We start from the raw sequence: 23,023 nt of genomic DNA, 5'->3' as shown, positions 1-23,023 counted from the left end.
AAAGAAATCGAAGAGGGGAAGTGGTTACTAAGCCGAAGATGGTGATTGAGTAAAATAAAATAAAGGGAGTAATTGACATTGCCGACATCCTTTCGTTGTATCACTGCACTCATCGAAAAACAGGAAGGTGGTACCACAAGGTGGCCGATGATGCTCTTTTTGGGACTTGCATTGTTAATGCTTTTACACTGTGGAATGAAACACGGAATCCAGGTGCCCACATGATCTCTCTCCTGCAGTTAAGACGATAAATTATAGAAGAATGGATGCATATTCTACGGGATTCCGTTGATAGGGTCTAAAAAAATCGACACACTGCCTGGTAAATTGAAATAACACTGAAGGAAGTCTTCGAAGTCTGGTAATTTAGAGGATAAAATTATCATAACATAAAATCAAGAATTAGTATTTTTCGCACTATTAGATATAAGCGCTGTTTCTTCATTTTAGAAAAGCCCGTGTTGGCTGTCGCGGATGTTACAAAGAATTCTTGCAGACAATGAGCCGCAAAGTTGCCCTCACTAAAGCCAAACGTGTTTCTACAAAATTTATGATCTGTCCGGATCAGCCGTACCTAAGTCTCCCAAATTTAAATCATTGCACTAATCATCTCCGGATACGGTAGCAAATATTATTAAAAGCATAATCAAGAATTAAAATTTGTTTTAATATTATTTTCAATCATAGCTTTTCAGTGTGCGCTAAAAATTTGGAACGCAGATCCAACTGCCTGAGCCGCCAAATGGCGTCTTATCAAATTTTAGGCATTGTCAAAAGTGGGGAGACGCCCTATGGCGTCGCACGTCATTATAGTTACAAGCGATAGCGCATCACGTAATGAGTGTAAATATACCGAGAAATATTAGTAAAACCCGGAGATAGGCTCAATATCGTTATTGCCGTTTCGTAATAGGTTCGAAAATATTCGCCTGGCACACGCGGAATGACAGTAGAATTCGGGCCCGGCAGCGAACGTGTTAACTACTGATTGCAAAAATTTAAAATTGCATAAATTAGTTAAAATGAACCTTAATAGCCAGAATAATAACATTTTAAATAAATATTTGACAAAAATAACTTTATGCACTAAGGGGTTAAGTAAAACTCCTTTGTAACTAAATACAAAAGCATAAATAAAGCAATGCTCCTCTGGCTCTTAATGTAACACAGTTTTTTACATAGTGCCAACAACGGGGGGGATGCCAACAATAGGGCATTCTATCCTATATGTTTATGAAGATGTGGATGTGCACGTACTTCTTCCAAATAAACGTCCCACCGCTGTTTTTCCCGCTTTCAGATCCTTCCAGAGTTCCGATCTGATCGGGAAGGGGTCATGGTCTATACATCGCGATGCCTCTTCGAACACTCTCTCATTGAGCTTGAGAAGAAGTGGCAAGATGATAAAGTTGAGGATCAATATGGTCGCCGTGATGATCCATCGGCAGTCTGCCAACGGATGATCGCCGTCCAAGAGAAATGGCCAACACAGGGCCAAAACAAAGGTTTCAAAGTTGTAGAGGATGTCGTCATATACACTCACTCTCCAAATTCTCATCGGGTACGGCGTGATGAAGACACGGTACACCATCCACAGTGTGCTGGTAGTTTTTGTCATTACCCGCCTATTGGGAGAAAAGAGACATGAATTCATATGAAAAACACATGACTTGTGCAACAATGCATACAAGGCTCAGCTGAAAATAGACAAGTACTCATTTGCGCCCTGCAAAACACCCATGAAAAAAACTGAAGTCATTATTAAGAATGCTGAGGGGAAATAGTAAATATTACCCTCACCGGAAAATCACAAGTATCCAATGTGTGTAGTCCATGAGCCAAGATTCAGAGGTCTTGAGGCCTGGTTACATGGTACATTAGAATGTACAAGATTCTGTACGTTTTTTCTGAATGGTTTTCTGAACAGATTCTTGTACATTCTCATGGACAAGATCCACGAATAGGTGATTACACGGTACATTTTTTCGGACATTTTTCCGTACATTTTTAAATGTGCAACAAATTATTTCAACGTCAAATACAAACCAATGGGGAACATGCAAACTTATTTAAAGTACTAGAATAATAGGATAGTTACCTCAAATGTACTTGCCGAAAATTTCACGGATGAATAATGTTTTAAAGCAGAGATATGAGTCATTAAAAAAAATCTTCATCGACTGTTTGAAAACACGTGACGGAGCGTGGGCGTGTTACATCACGGCACGGTATCCACTGATGACAGGCCTAGGAAGTGGATAGAAAAACTGTCTATGTGGGGACTCAAATGCATATTTGGCGAATATAATTGCTGCTTTAACTTCAAACTTGGGATTGGGAATATTTTGGGTTGCCAAGGTGTTGCTGAAATAAATAAAGACGATTGTTTGGGGAGCTTTGGGAAGATTAAATTTAAATAAGTTGATTGCAGATTGTGGTCTATGTTACACACCTACATCATTTGCTTAATGCAGTAAGTGTATGGCAGCATGGACCTTCAATAGAAAAACGTGTGAAAAACATATAAATCGTGTATCCCATAAAATCGTATAAAGTGCCCCGTCGTCTAGTACCTCTATTTACTTGCCGGAGAAGGTTTTTGCTTGTATTCGAAAGGACGACAATAAGAGGAATAAGTGGTTAATGATCCACAGAATGGAGTCAAATACATTATCTATATTGCCAACGGGATATCCTCAACATAAGTATATGTACTCTTAAATCATAGTTACCGAAGGTTTTATCAAGTTACTTATTTCACTTTGTAAACAACTCTATAAATGTATCTATCATTCTACCCATTGTAGGATCAAATTATAAGGAAAGTGGCTGTTTACGAGAGTAAATACAGATTACGATTAAACCACGGAGAAAAATAAGGAATGTAAAGGGCAGCCGGACTAGCAAGGAGTCTATCAAAATAATTATCGGAGCCATGCGTAAACAAAGAAGTCGCCAATACAAGCCAGATAAACTAAATAATTTGTCACCTATTTCTTCCGTATCTGTAAAAGTAATTGAAAATTTTACCTTCCATCACATAATATAAGTTATTTCTCCTTAGGTAAATATACTTCATGGTCTAGTTATCATTAGTCATAATAATAACATATATTAAAGATGGACACATGCACGTCTCACATTTCAGAATATTTAAATCGATATTTTAAATTAAGATAACAGTAGTACGCACAAGTAATAGTTTTCAAAATAAAAGTATAATAACCATAACAACAGTTACATTAGCGCCTTTTTAAGCGCCTATTTCACTCTTCACTTGTGTTCTTCTTAGATTCCTATTGGTCGCAACGATCTACGTCACCAACATCAGTGACATCTATGGCTAGGCCATTAGGGAGACGGATTCACGGACTTTCACCTAACCGCCCGGTCACCAGAATACGATGGCAAAGTGACTGACGTTAGCTGTAAACCCTTCGCGCTTTAAGTAGCTCACGTCTACCCGAGTTCTGGAATAAGTGTGCTGGCCTAGGTGCATCAGCAGCTCAGTTACTAATGAGTCGAAGGCTAATGTCCAAATTGCCTTTTAGTACCAAATTGTTTAAGCCACTGATTCAGAAAGATGTATGCAATAAACTGAGGTCAAATGCAAGCAATATTATGACAGAGGTGCTGTCACCACGCAAGACATTTACCCAGGTGATAAAGTTGTAATAAAAATAAGTGTCTGGTTACTTGGTGTAGTAGTGGTCAAAGATAGAACACCAAGGTTATACATAGTAAAAATCTTGAGGGTTGGATGTTGCGAAGGAATTCATTCCATTTGAGACATTCTATAACCCTTATAAATGATAATAATGTAATTGATAGTGATTACAAAACTAGATCAGGCAGGATTGTGAGAAAACAAAAGAGGTACTGTGATTGATTGTATTTTGAATATTATTTCAATTTTTATTTTGTATTTGATTATTAACAATAATGTAAATTAGGTGATGTTAAAGTACATTAATTTCTTTAAATTTAAACATTTGTAAATTGTAATGGTAAGGTCTGACAAGTTTGCTACAATTAAATGATTATTATTATTTTATAAAGTATGATGCTAACGTTGGAATGGTTATTTTCGTTTGGGTTGAATTTTTTAAATTGAAAGGAATATGTCATGATATTTTCTCTTTTGTTTTTCAATTGTTTTAAGTGCTGTCTACTTCCCTTTATACCTCTTCTCGCATTTTGGTTATAAAATATAATTTCTTACGTAATTTAAAAGAACTTAAAAATATGGCTTGCCTTAATGAGAGTTTTCATAGCATCTTACGATCAATATTAGCTCATTTCCAGTTTCAGGACCACACAACGTGATGAAAGAAGCGATAATTGTTTCATGGTCTAAGAGACAAGAGGCTTTATTTCATTCGTTGGTTTAATCCATTTTGATGGAAATGTAGTACCTGCTCAATCCTGTTGAGCCACATCGACTTTGATACCAATGTGTGGACACAAAATAGTTTGCCTAGATTATTGAAGGTACAAAAATCACAGTGGGAAAGGATAGGTGTTCATTCTATCAAGATTTGATTCAAAAAGTTGAATTAAATTTTTTACATCTAATACTAATCTTAAATTTACTATTCATGCCAGTAAAGGAAGGATTGACCGTAGAACAAGAAATACAAACTATAATGTGTCTGACTTATACATATTATGATTTGAATTTGCAAAACATTACTGTACCTGTAATCATCTCGGTCGGATCTGTATTTGTAGAGACAAAGAGAGAGGAATACCATGTAGAAAACAGCAGCCACAGAGAACGACGCTGGATAGAGGGCCATGACCATCGAGAGTGCGATGAACCTGCAACCTATGGATACGGAGGAAAACCACAGGTAAATGCAGGAAGAGAAAGTGAAAATTCTGAATAATTGATATTATGACACATTTATTGCTCAACAATATAATTACTCTTGTTTGCCATAAGAAAAAAGTGAAGGGTGAATGTTTATCCTAGCACAAGGTCCGACCGACGACAACACATGCGGATTGCTACGAAATAACCCAGCCAGAGCACATTGCGAGGTAACCTTGTTCCCGGGCGGAAACGCGCGACGATTAAAAACATAATGCCGTTTCCGCATGTCGCTCAATAAAGAAATGCGTAATTGATATTTGATGCAACACAACCAACCACTTCCAACACATGTTTGATCTTTATATGTTGCTACCGTACTACACTTGCGCAACGACTCAAACGCAATTCGACCCCTTTTTGGGGAAATTGGCAATTTTATTGGTGATTAGATGACCCAGTGAACTTACCTTCTTATCTTTCTATCTGCAATTATTTAAGATAAGTTAAAGTATTTCTGATACGAACACAGAAGTCGATTTTAAGAGATACCAATATGGTGTAATACCTAGTGAGTGGACATGGAATGCTGCTCCCTTCTTAGATTAACCCATTAACGGCCAAGGCCAATACTCGGTAGAAATATTTGAATTTATCATCATATTTAGTCTTAATAGATAATAGAAAAGAAATTTTGAAAAATTTGAGGCTCTAAAAAATGTATTTATACGAAAAAAATAATGGTGCGTTTTCGAACCTTTGGCGGAATGTGGGTACTTCGGTTAACATACCGTGAAAAACTAAAATCTTTTTCTCTTCCACCTTTTTAATTTATAAACACATAGAAACGCATAAATTAGTATTTAAAATCATTAAGTAACCGTTAATACTATAAAAATCCTTTTTATTAATTAAAATTATTTGAATATAAGGGCTCATTACATTTTACCCAAAAGTATACATTGTGCCTATTACATTACCGACACATTTCCTTGTTACCTTTTTCTCGATAATATGACCTGCATAATCTTCTTTGGTGTCTGCTAGTAAAGAATTACGAGAAGGTTTGTTTTTTTTCGGATTTGATGGTCCTTCTGCATGTATTTCTTAGTGATTTCCATAAATGAAATGGTCACCTTTGATTGACGTTAACGCGTCATATGATCTTTGAGAAATCAATTGGAGACATTTTGAGCCAACTGGCCCTCCTATAGATTTTCAATGAATTAGTTAACACACTTTCCAGTAAATTGGTAAACAATGTCCACCACCGCCTAACGAATGCGTATAGACCTATGAGACTATCTTCTTGATGCTTTCTTCTAGAATTGGAAGGTGAGATCCATTAATGCGTACATAGCAGTGATCCATTTCTGAACGACCAGCGCTGTTTGAGAAACTTACACACGGTTAAAAATCGATAGGTCTCGAGGCGTGGAATCGAGATGCTCATTAGTACGCAATGACTAAATGAAGCCACATTTTAGAAAACGACAGCTGTGGGACCAATAAGATAAAAAAATATATTTTATGGTTTTTTAAAACCCAACAATAATATAATTGATTCACCGAATAATTACAGGGTGGCATACAATATTAGTGACTGAGGTTTGCTAGATTTGTCTCTCGGTACGGTACCCCAGTCCTAATCTGCCATACCCCCAAACGCCAAAGGTGCGAAAACGCACCATTATATACAAGTGTCAAAATTATACATCTCTAAATATATTATTTGATTAAAAAAATCAGAGTAATTAAGAAATAATAGTACATTTATAATACTAGTATTAGAATTCATAAATATTCTTAGTACACTCGTAAAAAAATATTAAGTTGATAGACCTCGAAGAGCATGAAATGTAGTAAACTTGAAACTTTATAATTAAATAATCGCGTCAAAATTTTTAAAGAAAACGGTTTAAAAAATAAGGTTCTCATCTAATGAATAATTTACCAAGGGAAAACTATTGAATAACCGAGTAGATATTTTTTTACGAACTAATTAAAAAATGGTGCGTTTTCGCACCTTTGGCCGTAAATGGGTTAAAGACCGCTACTCTCTTCATGCTCATAATTTTTCCCACATTCCCAGCGGCAGTGACATTCTTATGGAAACAATTGCTGCTGTGTCCCCTTACACGTCCATCCCCCACGAGGAAGGCATTCGACTTACTCGCGTCATGAGATCTAGGTTCCCATTATCACCAATAACCATACCAGTTAGAACCAGAAATACAAATAGATGTGAATGGGAAATGGTGCAAGAGACAAAGTTAGATGCAGGGATTGTGTAATAAGAAACCTCATAGGAAAGAAAAGGAATACGACTTCGGTAATGTAACGGCATGGGGTACTTGTTTAGTACACTTGACAGTTCTCTCTCATGATTTTAGAAATCTTTGTTTCAACTCCACCCCATTTGTTTAGATTAATTACTTCGAATTTTATATTATATAATTTTCATATTACATAGTTTATGGATTTTAAATGGAACTTAGAATTATGCCTGACCACGAGAACTTCAGGACGTTTTTAATTACAAAGTAAAGAAATTTTGTATTGTGCAAATAAAAACTACTATGAATGAAAAAAGGGCATGGCTCACTCGAGAGAGATTATTAAAATCCACGGAGATTTATGCATAAGAAAAATTATATGACGAAATATAATGGCGATTTCATCATCACTGATCAAACTAGGTGCTCATATAGAGTAGACATGAAGAGAGCGCTAGTCTCAAAAGGGCAAAATTCTGTGCAGATGGTAGTTTGGAGTATTAAAAAACTCACCCAATCCTACACGATGCAGTATGCGATAACTGCGTCCAGGAAAATACTGCCAAAAGTGTTTTTGTGCATTAGAGAGCCTGCAAGTAAATTTCGTCTGGTGATATGCTCTAAATCTGGAAAACTCACACCTCAATTGAGTTTGCTTAAGGCCGCTGTACAAGGAAAGATATGAGTGCACATAGGTGGATCTAGGGGGCCATGGGGGCACGTGCCCCCCTCCAGACTTTAAAAATATGCAAGATTTTTTATACTTTCCCAATATCATTGCGTTCGATTTGTATTACAAGGTATCCTCATGCCCCCAGAACAAAATCCTGGATACGACCTTGCTTGTGCCCCCCCCCCCCCCTGAAAGAAATCCTGGTTCCGTCCCTGTGAATGCAACTGTTTTGAAAAAATTCTCCCCACATATACTTAAGGGTTCTTAGGGGAGTTTTAATCACTCAATCAAAATACGAGAGTTAAATAAAACACTGAATTCAATGCAATTTGCACTCAGAGCTCAGGGAAACATGTCTTAATAATCACCCTTTAAAATTGCGCAAGGTGGGAAAGTTTCCTTCGTTTGATAGGGTATTGATAATCCTTACTTAAGCCAAGCGCTACCTGCTAGCTGGGTGCTCTGCTACCTGCTAGCAGCCTGCATCGTATCGGCACTCATAGTCTCATGGCCAGTGCCGGTTACCGGGACGCAAAGTTTTGTGCGTAAGTCGTGGCAACGCATCATTAGTTTGCTCCGGCGTGAGTTTTTAATGCCCATGTATATTTTATACTGCGTATAAATCATGTATTTTCGTATCATAGGAAAATAACGATTTGGTTAACTTTGCTAAAATGGCCATTTTTCCGGTTGTCCGTCCGCAGCCACGTTTCTAGAAAAGTTAACAAAATCGTTATTTTTCATTGTAGAAACACGGTTCAAAGACGTGCTTGATTGGCAGGAGTGCGTTGAAAACAATCATTTTTCGATGATCGGATTGAGTGATTGATTTTCAACTTGCAGTCGGAGCGGTCACTTTTCGGGAGGTAGGCCCTAGGAACTAGGCATCGTATCGGCACTCATAGTTTCATGGCCAGTGCCGGTTACCGGGAAGCAAAGTTTAGTGCGCAAGTCGTGGCAACGGAGCACTAGTTTGCTCCGGCGTGAGTTTTTAATACCCATATATATTCTATACTGCGTATAAATCATGTATTTTCGTATCATAGGAAAATAACGACCCGCAGATTGGGTCGAGGAGATGGTCCTGCGTGGATGAGCTCGTCGAGGATAGGGCCGCGGATTAGCGACCCTTCGTAATGTGTGTACCACACCCATCCTGAAAGCACCTGCTCCATGGGCCCGCGAAATGCATTTTAACATTTTTTCTGTATGTGAGGAGAAGGTTTTCGGAAATTGAACAACAGCGAAAGGGTTAAGTATTACCTTTATTTTTTCCGTGAACTAATAAGCAAGCAAACGGGAAAAATGTTGGATAAATACGTATTCCATGAACACTGGTATTTAGGGCGGTACGTATCATTTTGACGTCGACGGTAGGGTGACAGCTATGACAATAAGGGTTGTTAGATCGAGTCCCGTCACGGCAAACTCAAAAGATAACATTTTTTCAGCACGATCCCTCGTTTTGTATTTATTTAAGGTTTATGATAATTTTAAATGAAGCCAATGAAAACAAAATTAAGTGAGGAAAACTAAATTTCCTCGATAATTACAAAGTGGCAACGAAAAACTTTGCCCTAAAACCTTCGTAACAGTGCAAAAAGTTTTCACTCGTACAGAGTATCCTTATGGGTATGCATCACGCAATGAGCACGTGTCTTTGCTGGTTGCATCTGCCCCTTACGCAAGGACATTGTTAATGAGATCCGTGGTTCCCAAAGTGGGCGCTGCTGTAGTCTATGGGGGCGAAAAGTGCCAAGGGGTCGGCAGGGGGGGGGGGGGGGGGGGGGGGTCCTGACAATGTAAAGGCCGCTATACACGGCGAATCATCTCGCGAATGATCATGCGAATGAAATCATTCGCCGTGACGTAAATTTATGGGGTTATACACGGAGCATGATGACGTGCACGAGATTCGCGAATGATCTGCACCCAGAGGATGCGCAATGGTACGCCTTAGTAACGATAGAGCTGTTTTGTTTACCTTTGCGGCTTGTGTGGTGGTGTAAACATGAATAACAGGCAAAGAAGAATAGCAGTTGCTTCGGCCGTAGCCGTTATTGCTGCCGCGGCCGTGCTATTAATGCAGCGAAACCGAAGAAGAAGAAGGAGGAGGAGGAGCATGTGGACGAGGCCGTGGATAGAGAGGAGAGATAGTGACTGAGGGACGCTGAACATTAGTCCTTTATTAGTTTTTTCCTTTTTTAATTCCTCACCGAGAGATTGTTTTTTGCACAAATTCGTCAAATTCCCGGTCCATTAATAAGCAAACAATAAGAAAATCACTGGCGGTATATGAACAGAAAATTAACGTATGCGACAAACAGCCGTGAATGTTAATGCCGCCATGAAAAGTAATATCTGTTACGATGTGATCCATCGTTTGCAAAATTCAGGGCCGACTAAAGGACCAGCCCAACCGCGCTCTTGCCCGGACGCCGAATACCCTTCGGACCTTCTTCCGTCCGGACAACGGAAGTCCTTTTTTAATTCCTCGCCGAGAGATTGTTTTTTGCACACATTGTTATTACTGCACAGTAACCAAATTTACCTTACCCAAGCTAAAGTCTTCGTAATATGATCCCTGCGCGAGCTAAAACCTTTTTTTTTATTTCGGAGAAGAGGAAAGCTTCAGGGGGAGGCTAGTTCTGAGTGGAGGGGGATAGAGAATCTTGGGAAATACTCTAATGTAACTATCCCACGGCACTCCGCTTCTCCCTATAGTAATTCAATCTCCTAGGGGTGTCTGTCGTTATTAGCCACAAACAACACCCTGTGAACAGTTTGTCTCATTTTCGTCAAACGATGGATGCGGGAAAATTATACGACGAGACCACGATCCTCAAACGATTAATGCGGGAAAACGATACTTCGGAGAACGACAGATGCGGGAAAAAATTACACTGCCTTTATGGAACTTCATTTGGGACCAGGAACGGAGAACGATGAATGCGTGAACGATAGATCAGGGTTCCACCGTATAATGCACTTGGTTTTAAATATATATAGACAAAATAAATAGCTGCAGAAACACATCATTTTCACTTTTACCATATTATTCACATAAATTAAAACGAGGTGAGCTTAGTCTATTGAGAGCTATTGCCATAAATTGAAAGCCTATTTGCCGTAGAAATGTTTCCTTCAGTAAAATTCCAATGGCAAACTCATATTTTGAAGCATATGCCATGTGCCCTAATTTTGTGTGGGAACCAAACTTTGAGTTACAAATCAGATAATTTTCGTAAATGGTTCATCGTGGGTCCATTAGAAATGCAAATTATTTCATTCGTCCTTTTTCGAATACAAGTCCATCCCAAGCTATCACTGAAATAGGATAGTTTCCTTCATCAAAGAAAACGAAAGGCATTGATTGCGATTCGTTAACCACCATTAGTGTATTCATATTATACAAATTATTTGTTTTTAGAAATAGCGGTTTAGACGAATGGCATTGGTCAATTTTTATCCTCATTTGAAAAACGCCAGATTGGTGCCCATGTGATGCCACTCCACGTGAGGTCACAAGGACCTAGTTGCTATACGAGTAGATAGGAGTTTTACATCGTCTGAGGTTACCAATTCATGCATGAGGCACAGAGCTCAGGGAAACGTCTCTTAATAATCACCTATTAAAACTGGCTAAGGTTGGAAAGTTTTCCTTGTTTAATACAGGTATTAATAATACGTATTTAAGCCAAGCGCTACCAGCTAGCATGGTACTCTGCTACCTGCTAGCATCTTGCGTCGTATCAGCGCTCAGAGCCTCGTCCCAAGGTCACCTCACTTGCGGCAGTGGGAACCAGAACGACATCACACGGGAGTTTTTCCGGCATTCATACTTACCCATCGCGTTTTCGCGTGCTTGAAAATTTTCACTTTTCATTTAATCGCGAAAAATAGATATCGTCACATAAAAATCTAAAAGCATGAAATACGTACTCCAGGAGTAATAATCTTTCGATTAAGGCAATAAAAAAATAGTAGGAAACCACCCTATGGAAACTGGGTCCATTAGAAATTCAAGTTATTTCATTCGTCCTTTTTCGAATACAAGTCAATCCCAAGCCATCACTATAAATTGAAACGTTTAGACAAAATAACAGACTTCCGTCATTAAAATGGAAAATATCTGTCAATGTGTTGTCATATAGTACGGACCAATTACTACACTTCGAATATTCGTGTGTAGAGAAATGCATAGACTAAGATTCTGCACGAGCCTCACCATGAAACATGATTAACACATAGAATTTGATCAGTCAGTCGTAGTGTTATTATCAAGATTGAGATATTTTTAAGGTTTCATGGTGAAATTCACGCCTTTTTCCAGGTTTTTTCACGGTAGACAAAATTCACGGCTAATTCACGGTTGAGTGGGAACCTTGAGTGTTTTTCCCGTAAGGATAAGTTGGATCGTTGCATTAATTGAAAACCATAGAATGCATTTAGCATGAAACTCTAGTGAAGTAATATGTGATGATAATGAAGGCTATTACGCTATTTTACTCAAATAAGACATCGCATAATGACGCACAAAAAGGGAGGTTAACCAATAGTGATGATCGCAAAATGCGCAAATTCCACAAAGGTGAAAATAAGTTTTCAAATCTGATAGCACAATCGAAACAACCGAGGATAGTGCGAAGTAAATGAATTATGGCAAATAATTAAGATCAACATTAATTGTAAAATAATAATGTATTGCTACTAATGAAACCAAATATGTGACTCCTTGATCCAATCTTTGGACTATTCAATAAAGCTAACACCGGGTTTTAATCCGCTCTTTACCACCGGCTGACACTCTTTTTCGAATACCTTCCTTTTAAATGTAGCCATTCTTAAAAAGGATAAGGTCACACTAGCCCTTATCTTAACTAATATATGACGCCTTATGGTAAAGAAAAGTATGTGATCCTGTTTCAGGAAATTTAAAATGGTTTTAAATTTATAAAGAAACACAAAACGAGTGGAGGACCTGAAAAAAATGGCCATTAAATTCTACATTGGGGATTCAATCCGGCACACATCACAATCTCAGGCGCTCATTTACTCCACTAGGCCACCGTAACTCATTGCAGTGAAGGCTTTATAACACGTAAAAAAGAAACCAACTGAAAACCGGGGCAAGTACGTAGTACATGCACATGAAATAATCATTAAATCCGGCATTAAAGGAAACAGAATGATCAATTTTCATGTAAATATCCCTCTAAGAGCATGTTTCTTCACGCGAAAATGAAATATTTTTGTTGAGTTACCACGGAAAACAAAAAGAGTAAGGGAAACTAAATGTTCTTGAGAAGAAAAATTGTCTTTTTTGGAAGGAAATTTTCAGCTGTTTAGTTAATCAAGAATTGGTCCAAGTTTGAGTTTCAATGGTATTTCCCGTAAGGACAAACAAGAAAGTGAGTATAATATAATGTGGTAAAATTGGGAGCTCATAAAGAAAATAATAAGTAAAATATAATGTAAAATGTGTAAAATATAGTGCTTACCCACGATTAAGAAGTGAGCCAGAAAGTCAGTGGCTCTGTGTAACAGCTTGAAGTTGTTCTCGAGGCCGTCGTAGTGATCTGAGTAGTGGAACAAATGGAGGGTCCAAGAAAAAGATACAAGCGATACCACGATTCCTGTGATGGTCACGGGCCCTGAAACGACAAAAAAGTCACAAATTAAGAACATTGTTTAACAGCGTAAAAGTCATCTTCACCCTAGGCATTTATGCCCGATAGATTTAAAAATGTTACTAATACGATCGTATCACCCACACTAATGTTGCAAGTCACATACCCTGCCAATATGGAAAGCACATATGCCGGGAAACAGCGCCTAATCGGCAACAAATTAATCACGTTGAGAAACAGGTTATGAAAACATAAATCGCATTGTTCAAAGCTTAATAAAACCCATTATGTGACCCAGAATTAAAAACAAAATGTACGCACATATTTTAAGTCCTTTTATTTACAGTTTTAAAGATAAAATCAGGTTGAAGACATCCCCCATTCCCCACAGATTGAATGAACTGATACAAGTCGTTTGCAAAGACTCTTGCTAGCGTAGCATGGGTATTTCTGTGGGTATCTGCAAGGATTTTGGTCTTCAAAGCTCATCACGTCCCTGAATTGTTCTCATGGGATTAAAATACCCCATTGGGAGCCAATAATTATGGAGGGTTGACTTAGAAACGCACGTAGGGACTTCTGGTCAAGAAGGGACCGATAGCTAGGTTCGTCTGAGGATACAGCCCTACATGTTCGAGAGCTGGGGGACGCTGATGCATTTCATTCCATTCATATATGGTGCTGCTTTTAGTGCTGAGTATTGGGCAATGTGTATTACATTTGCTTTGAAAATGCCTGTTTATTTTGTACTTTCTTTTTGAGTACTGAGACAGGCTTTTTTTATAACTATCTGTAGACAACACAAAGTTTACCATGCAATGTAGTAAGTTAATTATCCAAAACGGTGTAATGATAAGTTACGGTATGACACCTGCTATAAAAGAAAGAGGATACAATTGCAAAATTATTTGTATAATATTGAATATACTATTCCTATAAAATAATTTACTCTTAAACAGCAAAATATAGGTTCTATTCAACAACCGGATCACCAGGGTAGAAAAACGGCACAACTACACACAATTAAAATAACGTTCAACTAGCCATGCAATAAATAACACAAAAGGGAACAGCATAAGTTGATATATGTCGTTGAGTAGGTAAGGTTTACACTAGTCACAACAAGCAAGCCGGCAAGGGATCAAGGGAAATCAGGAGATTCACTCACTCGCACACGCAAAACTAAGGAATAATGTGGCACCCCTATGTTAAAATGAGCACCAATTCAACTATCCTACGCTAATAAAAACAAAATTACCGTATTTGCGCGAATCTAAGACGAGGTTTTTTTCCTTCCAAACTCCGGGAGGTTCGTCTTACAATCGGATGCAAAATTCTCAACGTCAATCGGGTTGCATAATTTACTTAAGAAAAAAATTATGGTTACCAGAGTTTGCCACCTGATAGCTATACAACGAAAAATCAACGTCAAAAATAGCTTAACAGCAATTTAGCACATTTAATTTTGTGTTCAAGTAAAAGAAATTCCATTTTTGGGCAGCAGGGAAAGATTCGGCGCGTGCCGATCAGTCGCCGGGTGCACTTCTGCCATGTCCGTGAGATCACCTTCTTTACCCTGGGTTCGGCTCCATTCAAGTTAAAGCTTGATCAACTCACAAAATGTTCGTGTGATTGGTTACAATTTACCTAAATTGTAACGTTAAAGCCTCAACGCCGTCGCGGAATAAACTGCTATGAAGTTGTTTAATTTTTCTCAGAGCAAGGATAAGAAGGCAACATGATTTGCCTCTGTGTAGATCGATTCAGTTGTGATTCAGTGCCTCTCAGAGTATTACGATGGCAGAGAAAAGAAGTCATTTTACAGCCGCTTTCAAAGGAAAAGTTATTCAGTGGAACCCCGATCTATCATTCCCTCAATGATCATTTTCCCGCATTCATCGTTCGCCGTTTCTGGTCCCAAATAAAATTCCACATAGACAGTGTAATTTTTTTACCGCATCTATCGTTCTCCGAAGTATCGTTTTCCTGCATTGATCGTTTGAAGATCAAGGTCCCGACGAAAAATTATTCCCACATCCATCATTTGATGAAAATGAGACGAAATGACTTTGTGTCATTTATGGCTGATAACAAAAGGCACGCATTTTGAATCTTCCCCAGGAGAGGGAACTACCATAGGGAGAAGCTCAGTGCCATGTGGGAAAGTAGCATTAGCGCATTTCCCAAGATTTGTTATCCCCCTCCATTCAGCACTCCCCTCCCCCTCCGAAGCATACATCAAGTTATAAATCTATATTGTCACAGTCACAGACGAAGGGATATTTTCTCAGGATATTTGGTTTCTCCGCGCTAGCAATTCGAATTCATTTACCCTTCTGGCACTACGCTAATTAGAAAAGAACGGGTATCTTTACAACAAAATATTTCATGGCACTGTCATATGGTCATGCTTCGCCCTCTGCAGTATGCTCTGCATAAGCCATACGCGATAGCATCAGTTCCGAACATCACCTCGTACGAGTGGTTCCCTACTTTCCAGGGTTAACTAGGGAATAAAAACACTCCAATGGCCGTAACAAGGGACCTCGTCACAGGTATAAAACAAAACTGTGTGGTATGCTGTAATGGGAATATTCACAGCAGTGAACAATCCCAGCCTCTCATCCGGTAACCCTTCACTAACACACGATCAACAGTGTAGAAACCTTCGCGAGGGAATTTGAGGGACCTCGCTAAGGCTGCCTACGTTGAATCCAATCACTCGCTTAACTACGAAGGAACCTTCACGAGGGTTTTTTGGGGCCTCGCTAAGACTGCTTAAGTTAAGAAACACACACTCACACAATCAATCACACACACAACACTTACCCCGTGGGTTGTACTCCAGGAGAATTAGCTCGAAAATGAGCGATGGAACTGCCACCTGGACGGGATAAGCATACCGGTTTCGGAATCCAAGATTCCCTTCTCAACGCAACCAAGGATAAAAGCTTCACTTCAGTTAATCAGCTTTAGAAAAAGTTGTTAAAATGATAGTGTGTGCTTCCTATGAACTCCCTTGATAGACATTTCGTCTTCAAGTAAAAAAATTGTCTTCCAGAAAAGGTTAATAGTTTTAACCAGCAAACAGCCCACTTTTAAAACGGAGAAGAGTTTGTTATTGGAATCACTAACGTTATATTTCCTGAAAATTTGCTTTCAATGTGACAAGGCAATTAATGAATGATCGATGTCAAGCTGAAAATTGCAAATATTGTCTGGCATACTTTATTTATGCACCTCAGAATGGGTATACCAACAATACACTGATCGTGTTCCGATTCTGTGAATGAACAGTATCTGCGATTGTCATTGTGACCTCAGTGCTTTGTCGACTGACTTGCTTTTACCAAGGGTGACCAATTCGACCCTACTAACTTCAATCTCTTTGCCCACACCTCCGTCAGAGGCGTGTAATGAGAAATGACTCAATTGCAGCCGACCAATTATGCCCGCATACTCATACAGTTTTGCATTTCTCATTTACAGTTGGCAGAGTTTGAAGAAGCAGAAAGAGTAAGTATTACGTAGCCATTCCATTTCCATATCTAACTTTCCATTCTCCGTTCTCCACGTGTTAAGGCTTTCAGGAGAGTTTCTTTCTATTCCATCGACCAGAGCGAACCCTGATCATACATGCACATACACTCACCGACCGTCTTGCCGTTGCCTAATTGGACGATGGCGATGACCAATTGGAGGAGAAGCTGCGGCGCCGACTCATTCAGCCCCTCGTGCATCTTCCACTTGAGCTGCCACAGTTCGTTGTATACCATCGCAGCGAAGGAATGCACGTTAATCAACGATATTTTACTCCAACTGAAAAAGAGAGTCAAGAAAAACTGTTATTCCGTAAAAAATTTATATTCAGGTCTCATGCCCACCCTCAGTAATTTTTTTTACTCCAAGTCAAGTCCCTTACTACCAGTCGAACCCAGCACTTCCACAAAATGTAGATAAATAATACCATTATATCGGCCTTTTATTCAATTTTGTATCTAAAGAAATCCCTAAATAGAAATAAAACGCTTCTTTGTAGAATAAAAACACCTTGGGAAGATTGTTAAATAATGCAAAAGATGTGATTGAACCCAAGTTAAAATCAGGTACAGTAGAACCTCACTTATGAAACTTTCAGTGGAAAACCAAAAAAAGTTTCATAAGTGAGGAAGTTTCATGTGTGAGGTTTTTCGGTATTTAGCATGAAATCCTTTCCTATAGGGGCTGGTTTGTTTCCAGGATGCAATCACTTATTTGGAGGCAAGAAATTGAAGCCTAATGATCCTATTTTCTCAAAAGTAACACCCCAGATGATGTGTTACTTTAAGAGAAACATAATTTTACATTCCTGAACAACATTACCCACGGTTGAACGCCTAGTATTTCTGGTACTAAGCTGCAAGGCTATCATACTGGAGAGATTTCGGAATGATGGCACTAAATGTTCACAGAGAACCTAATTTTTTAAAAAAGTTGACTCATTAAAAGCAGTTTTCAGGAAATTCATTTTACCACCTATAGGCAAACCCCAGATTGGAGATTGAAGAAATGAAATACCTGAGGAAAGTCATCCAAATTAACCCCGTAATTAGGGAGCAAAATTTCACTAATGCATGACAAAGGCTTCACACCCTATGGACCCGGGTTAATGGCAGAGGCAGAAAGTTTTCAGAGATGGCTCTATCCCTGCTTGAGAGTAGTGTGGACGGAACTTCCAGTGCAACACACTGTCCGGCAGATGGGACATTAAGCCCTGGTTAAGCCAATCGTTACAATTTGGCTAATTCCAACACAGGGTTTCTATACTCTCTCTCTTACCTCATGGCGAAAATGATCCCAGCTGTTGGTTTTCTCCCTCCAAATACCATGCAATAGATAATATGGAGCACCTGGCAGTGGCGTGATTATGGTTGGGGGATGAGGGGATAGATCCCTCTCCAAAGCCTCAGAGAAATTTAAAAATAATTAAAACACAAGTCTAGCTTTGATAAACAGCAACTGCATCTACTTTAAGTTAAATTTTATGTGCAAAAATTATGTAGAACATATTTACAGGCATGCCATTTTTTTTATTGCATGGGAATCCCCGTTGCCTTGTATGGGAGGGGGGGGTGAAACCGCCCCCCAGGTACTACCTTCACCCCCAAAGCATATTCCTAGTTACGCCACTGGTACCCGGGATATTCTGTGACTAAGTTCACTTTTCCGGTGCTTAGAAAACTTTTAAGTGAGCATTTGAAATAATCGCGCAACTGCTGTCAGTGATGAATGGACAAAAATAGATTAAGACCCCGGAAAAATCTCCCATCTCAATAATGTTTATGCACTAAAAAAGAATTTTTCCATGACATTTTAGCAATAATAGATTGAATCTACCGGGTATGGCTTCTCTGCCGGCATTCTTCCGCTAATTCAGCGCCGGGAACTTCGACTCGCAAGCCGTGTGATTCATCTCCACGTAATATTTTGCTTCCCCATATCTGGAAACAACACCAAGACTGTTTTTGTACTTCGATATAATGGTTTGTAACATATAAATTTAAGTTGTTTGTTGTGGATTTTGGTGTGACGTGAACCGGGGAAGGTAATAATGAGCAGCAGAGGTGGAGGGAGGTGATTGTTGTGGTTGTGGACGGCGCGGGAGGAGAGGTATGGAAAGAGGAGTTGCATTGTAAGAGTGATGGCCGACGGGTGTCTCTTCCGAGATTGATTTATTTAAAGTGTATTTGAAAGTGGAGTTAACCAAGAGAAAATAAAAAACGTTACATTTTGGCGCCCAACGTGAGAGGCCTGACTACTCGAGAGGTGAGACCACGAGAACCGGAGAGAAAGAGGACCATCCCGAAGAAGTGAAGAAAGAAAATGGCGGGCAAAACGAAGAAATTTCCGGAGCTGAAGTCGGCAGAGCTACGGCAAGTATTGCGAGAGAGGAACTTGTTAGTAGGGGGAACCAAGCCAGAATTGCAGCAGCGATTATTACACACGCTAGAAGAAGAGGGAATAGATATAAGTACGTATGAGTTTAGCGTCGATAGTGAGGAACCGGTGGAAACTGAGATGCAAGCGCTATTTAGGAAATTTAGGGATGAGCAAGCTAGAAGAGATGCAGAAATGTGGGGGCAATTTAGGGAAGAGCAAGAGAGGAGAGATAGGGAGAGAGGAGAAAAAGAAGGGAGAAAGGAAAAAGAAGCAGAGGAAAGAAACAGAAAGCTTTTGGAAGAAATAGCAGGAGAGCTGAGACGGACGCAGGAACGTTTTGCAACATTTGAGTATGGCTATGATGAAAGGCTTGCCAAAATAGAATAGAGTAGTAAGTAGAGATATGCGAAGGTGTCGCGAATAAAATTAACGGAATAGGAGCGAGGCTGGAGGTGAGCGAGGTCAAGGTCCAAAAGTTAGAAGCGAGTTACGTGAATTTGCATGAGAACGTGGAGGAAAGACTCAAGAAGATAGAGGACGAGCTAGGACAACATTCCACCACAAAAGCAGCTGTGCTGGATAAAGAAGCAGCCCAACGCATCGTGCGTGAGGAAAGCACAAGACCCAACGTCACAACGGCATCCGCGGGAATGTTGCAGTTAAAGGTCCCGACGTTCGACGGGAGGCATGCATCAAGGCCCATGAAATACCTACAGGAGCTGTGCGAATACCAGGAGGTATACCGGTTGCCTAACCAGATGATGCTCCAGGTCATCAGACAAGGAATGGTTGGGAGAGCGGAAGAGTGGTTCGCCGCCACGCGACACCTGTATGAGGATTTGAACGCTTTCAAAGCCAGTTTTACGGAGCAGTTTTGGGGAGAGGAACGACAACTGCTAATAAAACGGAGTTTCGACACAGGAAGATATAAGGAGAACGGAGGGCTAACGCGAGTAGAATACGCGACGGCCAAAATTAGCATGGCGAGGGAGTTGACGCCGCCAATGGAGGACGAAATGATCCTTCTGATTCTCAAAAAACACTTTGGCGTGGAAGTAGGCGTCGGCATGATCTCGCATAACATAAATACAATACCGCAATTCTTGACGTTATTGGCCCGCTATGATAACATACCGAAAGAAGACAGATACTCCGAGGCGACCGGACACCGAAGGTGGGAAGGTCAATACCAAAGGCCCCATGAGGAACGTACGAGGAGGACATCGGAAAGCACATCCCAACACAACCAGCACCACGGATGGGACTGGAAGAGATCACAACCACGGGAGTGTCAAGCGTCGAGACAGCAGAGAGAGGGACGGCGAGACGATTACTTTCGTGGCGAGGGATACTTTCACCGGCCGGGCGAGAGATCAGCTGATCAACGACGAGAACAAAATAATATGGCGGAGGCACAATTTCTCAATTTCATGGCCTATCAATTTCATGATGGCGGAAGGAAGCAACGCCGCAGGGAAGCCAGAGCAGGGAAACTATTAGCGGCAAGGCATGAAGAAGGTCCCATCATGCCGAAGCCGGAAGACGAAAATGGATTCTGGGACATACCCAAGGAGCAAAGGGCGAAAAGCGGGCGGAGAGAAGAAGGAAAAAAGACAAGAGGAAGGGAGCAAAATTTAAGGTAGGAGATAAGGTTTTAGTACGTACCAATCCGGTATCCGATAAGCAGAGGGGAATTTATCACGGCTTTTTGGCATTATACGAAGGTCCATATGAGATTTCAGCATTCCGAGGGCCAGCTACGTGTGTAGTATCTAATCCAAAAACGAAGGAAATACGAGGCACATTCCACTTCAACAATATAAAAATATATACTTAAGGAATAATAGCACGGCACTGGGCAACTTTCACAAGACACATACACACGAGAAGAAGACCAGAGGCAAACTGACTTGAATCAAGAAGACCGCTGCAGCAACTTAATAAATTGATCCGTTTTAGCATGAGAGGACTATTAGCCAATGTTATACATTGTATCAGGACCCGACATAAGAGCGGAGCTTACGAACGAGAGAGAGGGGGTTATAGGAGGTCGATTGATTTGTATGGTTCGTTCCATTATTTTTTCAGTTGTGTGTATATTCAGTGTCATGTTGCCATTAGTTGATTCGTGTTTGTTTATGTGTGAATGGGCTGGTGGACGTAAATTGAGCCGGAAGGAGGGAGATTAGATAGCATGAAGGATCTTTAAGTGTTGTGGAGTGAAAATGTGTATGGCCTGTTGATTATCCAGTGATTTAAAGGGTTAAAAGTGAGAATGAATGTTGAGAAGAGGACGGAGCGTTTCGTTATTTGCATTTTATATTCACGTTCAATGTATCACTTAATTACATCGTTTATATAATGTGTTCTTGTTTTTAAAATACGTGAATAAGATTTTCATTGGTTATGTGTTAATTTGCCTATCTAAACAAGGAAGAAATGGGAGAGACTCTTTTATGTGGTGTATCACTTATCATGAGTGAATGGAGGAGATGCTATATTTATGTATGTTGGTTAATATTGATGAATTCATGTTTAATTTCTGCTGTAACGCCATATATATTCTTGTATAGAATTTACTTAGAGGAAGGCTAAAGTTTGAAGGCGTTGGGGCCGCGACAGTACTCATTTTGAAGGCTTTAAAATAATTCCTTCCATGTAATTCCAACTCATTATTTTAATGGGGCAAATGTAACATATAAATTTAAGTTGTTTGTTGTGGATTTTGGTGTGACGTGAACCGGGGAAGGTAATAATGAGCAGCAGAGGTGGAGGGAGGTGATTGTTGTGGTTGTGGACGGCGCGGGAGGAGAGGTATGGAAAGAGGAGTTGCATTGTAAGAGTGATGGCCGACGGGTGTCTCTTCCGAGATTGATTTATTTAAAGTGTATTTGAAAGTGGAGTAAACCAAGAGAAAATAAAAAACGTTACAGGTTATAAGTCATTCCTGAGTTGAAAGGAACTGCCTCATCTCTCGCGTTTTGAATTTGACGTTAATGATTACGTTACTACTAACGACGCGAGTTATTCTCCGAGGGCATTCGTACTAACTCTCGTTCAGTTAAAAAATAAACGCTTGCCACCAGGCAGTCAAGGTCAAACTATATTTCATTCAAATCCACAGATACAAGTTGGGTCAGTTTTGATCTGCACGCCGTGTAAGCAACTTTCCTCCGGCTCAATTCATCCCGCGGATGAGGGATTAGCCCGCGGTATGAGACCACGCATGCTGTTTTTGCCATCGTGTTGAATCACCATCGACATACTACAAATACGATAATCTTTTTTGGATGACCTTGGAAGCCAAAATTTTGGTACGCGAGGATTTTTAACGGCTCATTTAGGTGTTATTTCGCTGGGGCGACGGGAAGCATAACCTTGGAAATTTCTAGACAATCTTCCGTTAGAGATAGATATTCCTGATTAACGATCATCCACTGCAGTTAAAATTAGCATCTAATGAACAGCATCGCTCATTATTAAAATTAATTATTCTTCATTGACATATCTATGTAATGAGTGCATCCTACCCCCGCTCCTATGACTAAAATTTGCGCGCATACCGCTAACTTCTCGTAGAGCAGTTCTCTGACAAGTCGTATAAGTGAGGTATTTTATCTCATTGGACTGGAAAAATACGTTTCATTACCGAGGTCGTCGTATAAGTGAAGAGTTTCATAACTGAGGCTGGAAATATATGGGTTCACATGGG

At 39.8% G+C, this 23,023-nt stretch overlaps 1 protein-coding gene across 1 annotated transcript in view; it reads right to left on the bottom strand.

Moving 5' to 3' along the window:
- Positions 1 to 1,043: 1,043 nt before the first annotated feature.
- Positions 1,044 to 23,023, bottom strand: part of LOC124170024 — a 98,378-nt gene continuing 76,398 nt past the window's right edge. Inside the window, exons 16-19 of the mRNA XM_046548709.1 lie at positions 17,045 to 17,211; positions 13,264 to 13,416; positions 4,699 to 4,828; positions 1,044 to 1,625 (exon numbers count right to left, since the gene is read on the bottom strand). Coding sequence (XP_046404665.1) covers positions 1,232 to 1,625; positions 4,699 to 4,828; positions 13,264 to 13,416; positions 17,045 to 17,211 — 844 coding nt within the window. The 3' untranslated portion in view covers positions 1,044 to 1,231. The remainder of the gene's footprint in view (positions 1,626 to 4,698; positions 4,829 to 13,263; positions 13,417 to 17,044; positions 17,212 to 23,023) is intronic.

The sequence above is a fragment of the Ischnura elegans genome, chromosome 13 (genome assembly GCF_921293095.1).
Source record: "Ischnura elegans chromosome 13, ioIscEleg1.1, whole genome shotgun sequence".
Lineage (NCBI taxonomy): Eukaryota > Metazoa > Arthropoda > Insecta > Odonata > Coenagrionidae > Ischnura > Ischnura elegans.
Note: the sequence above shows the minus strand (reverse complement) of the source record. Positions and strands in the feature narration are given on the sequence as shown.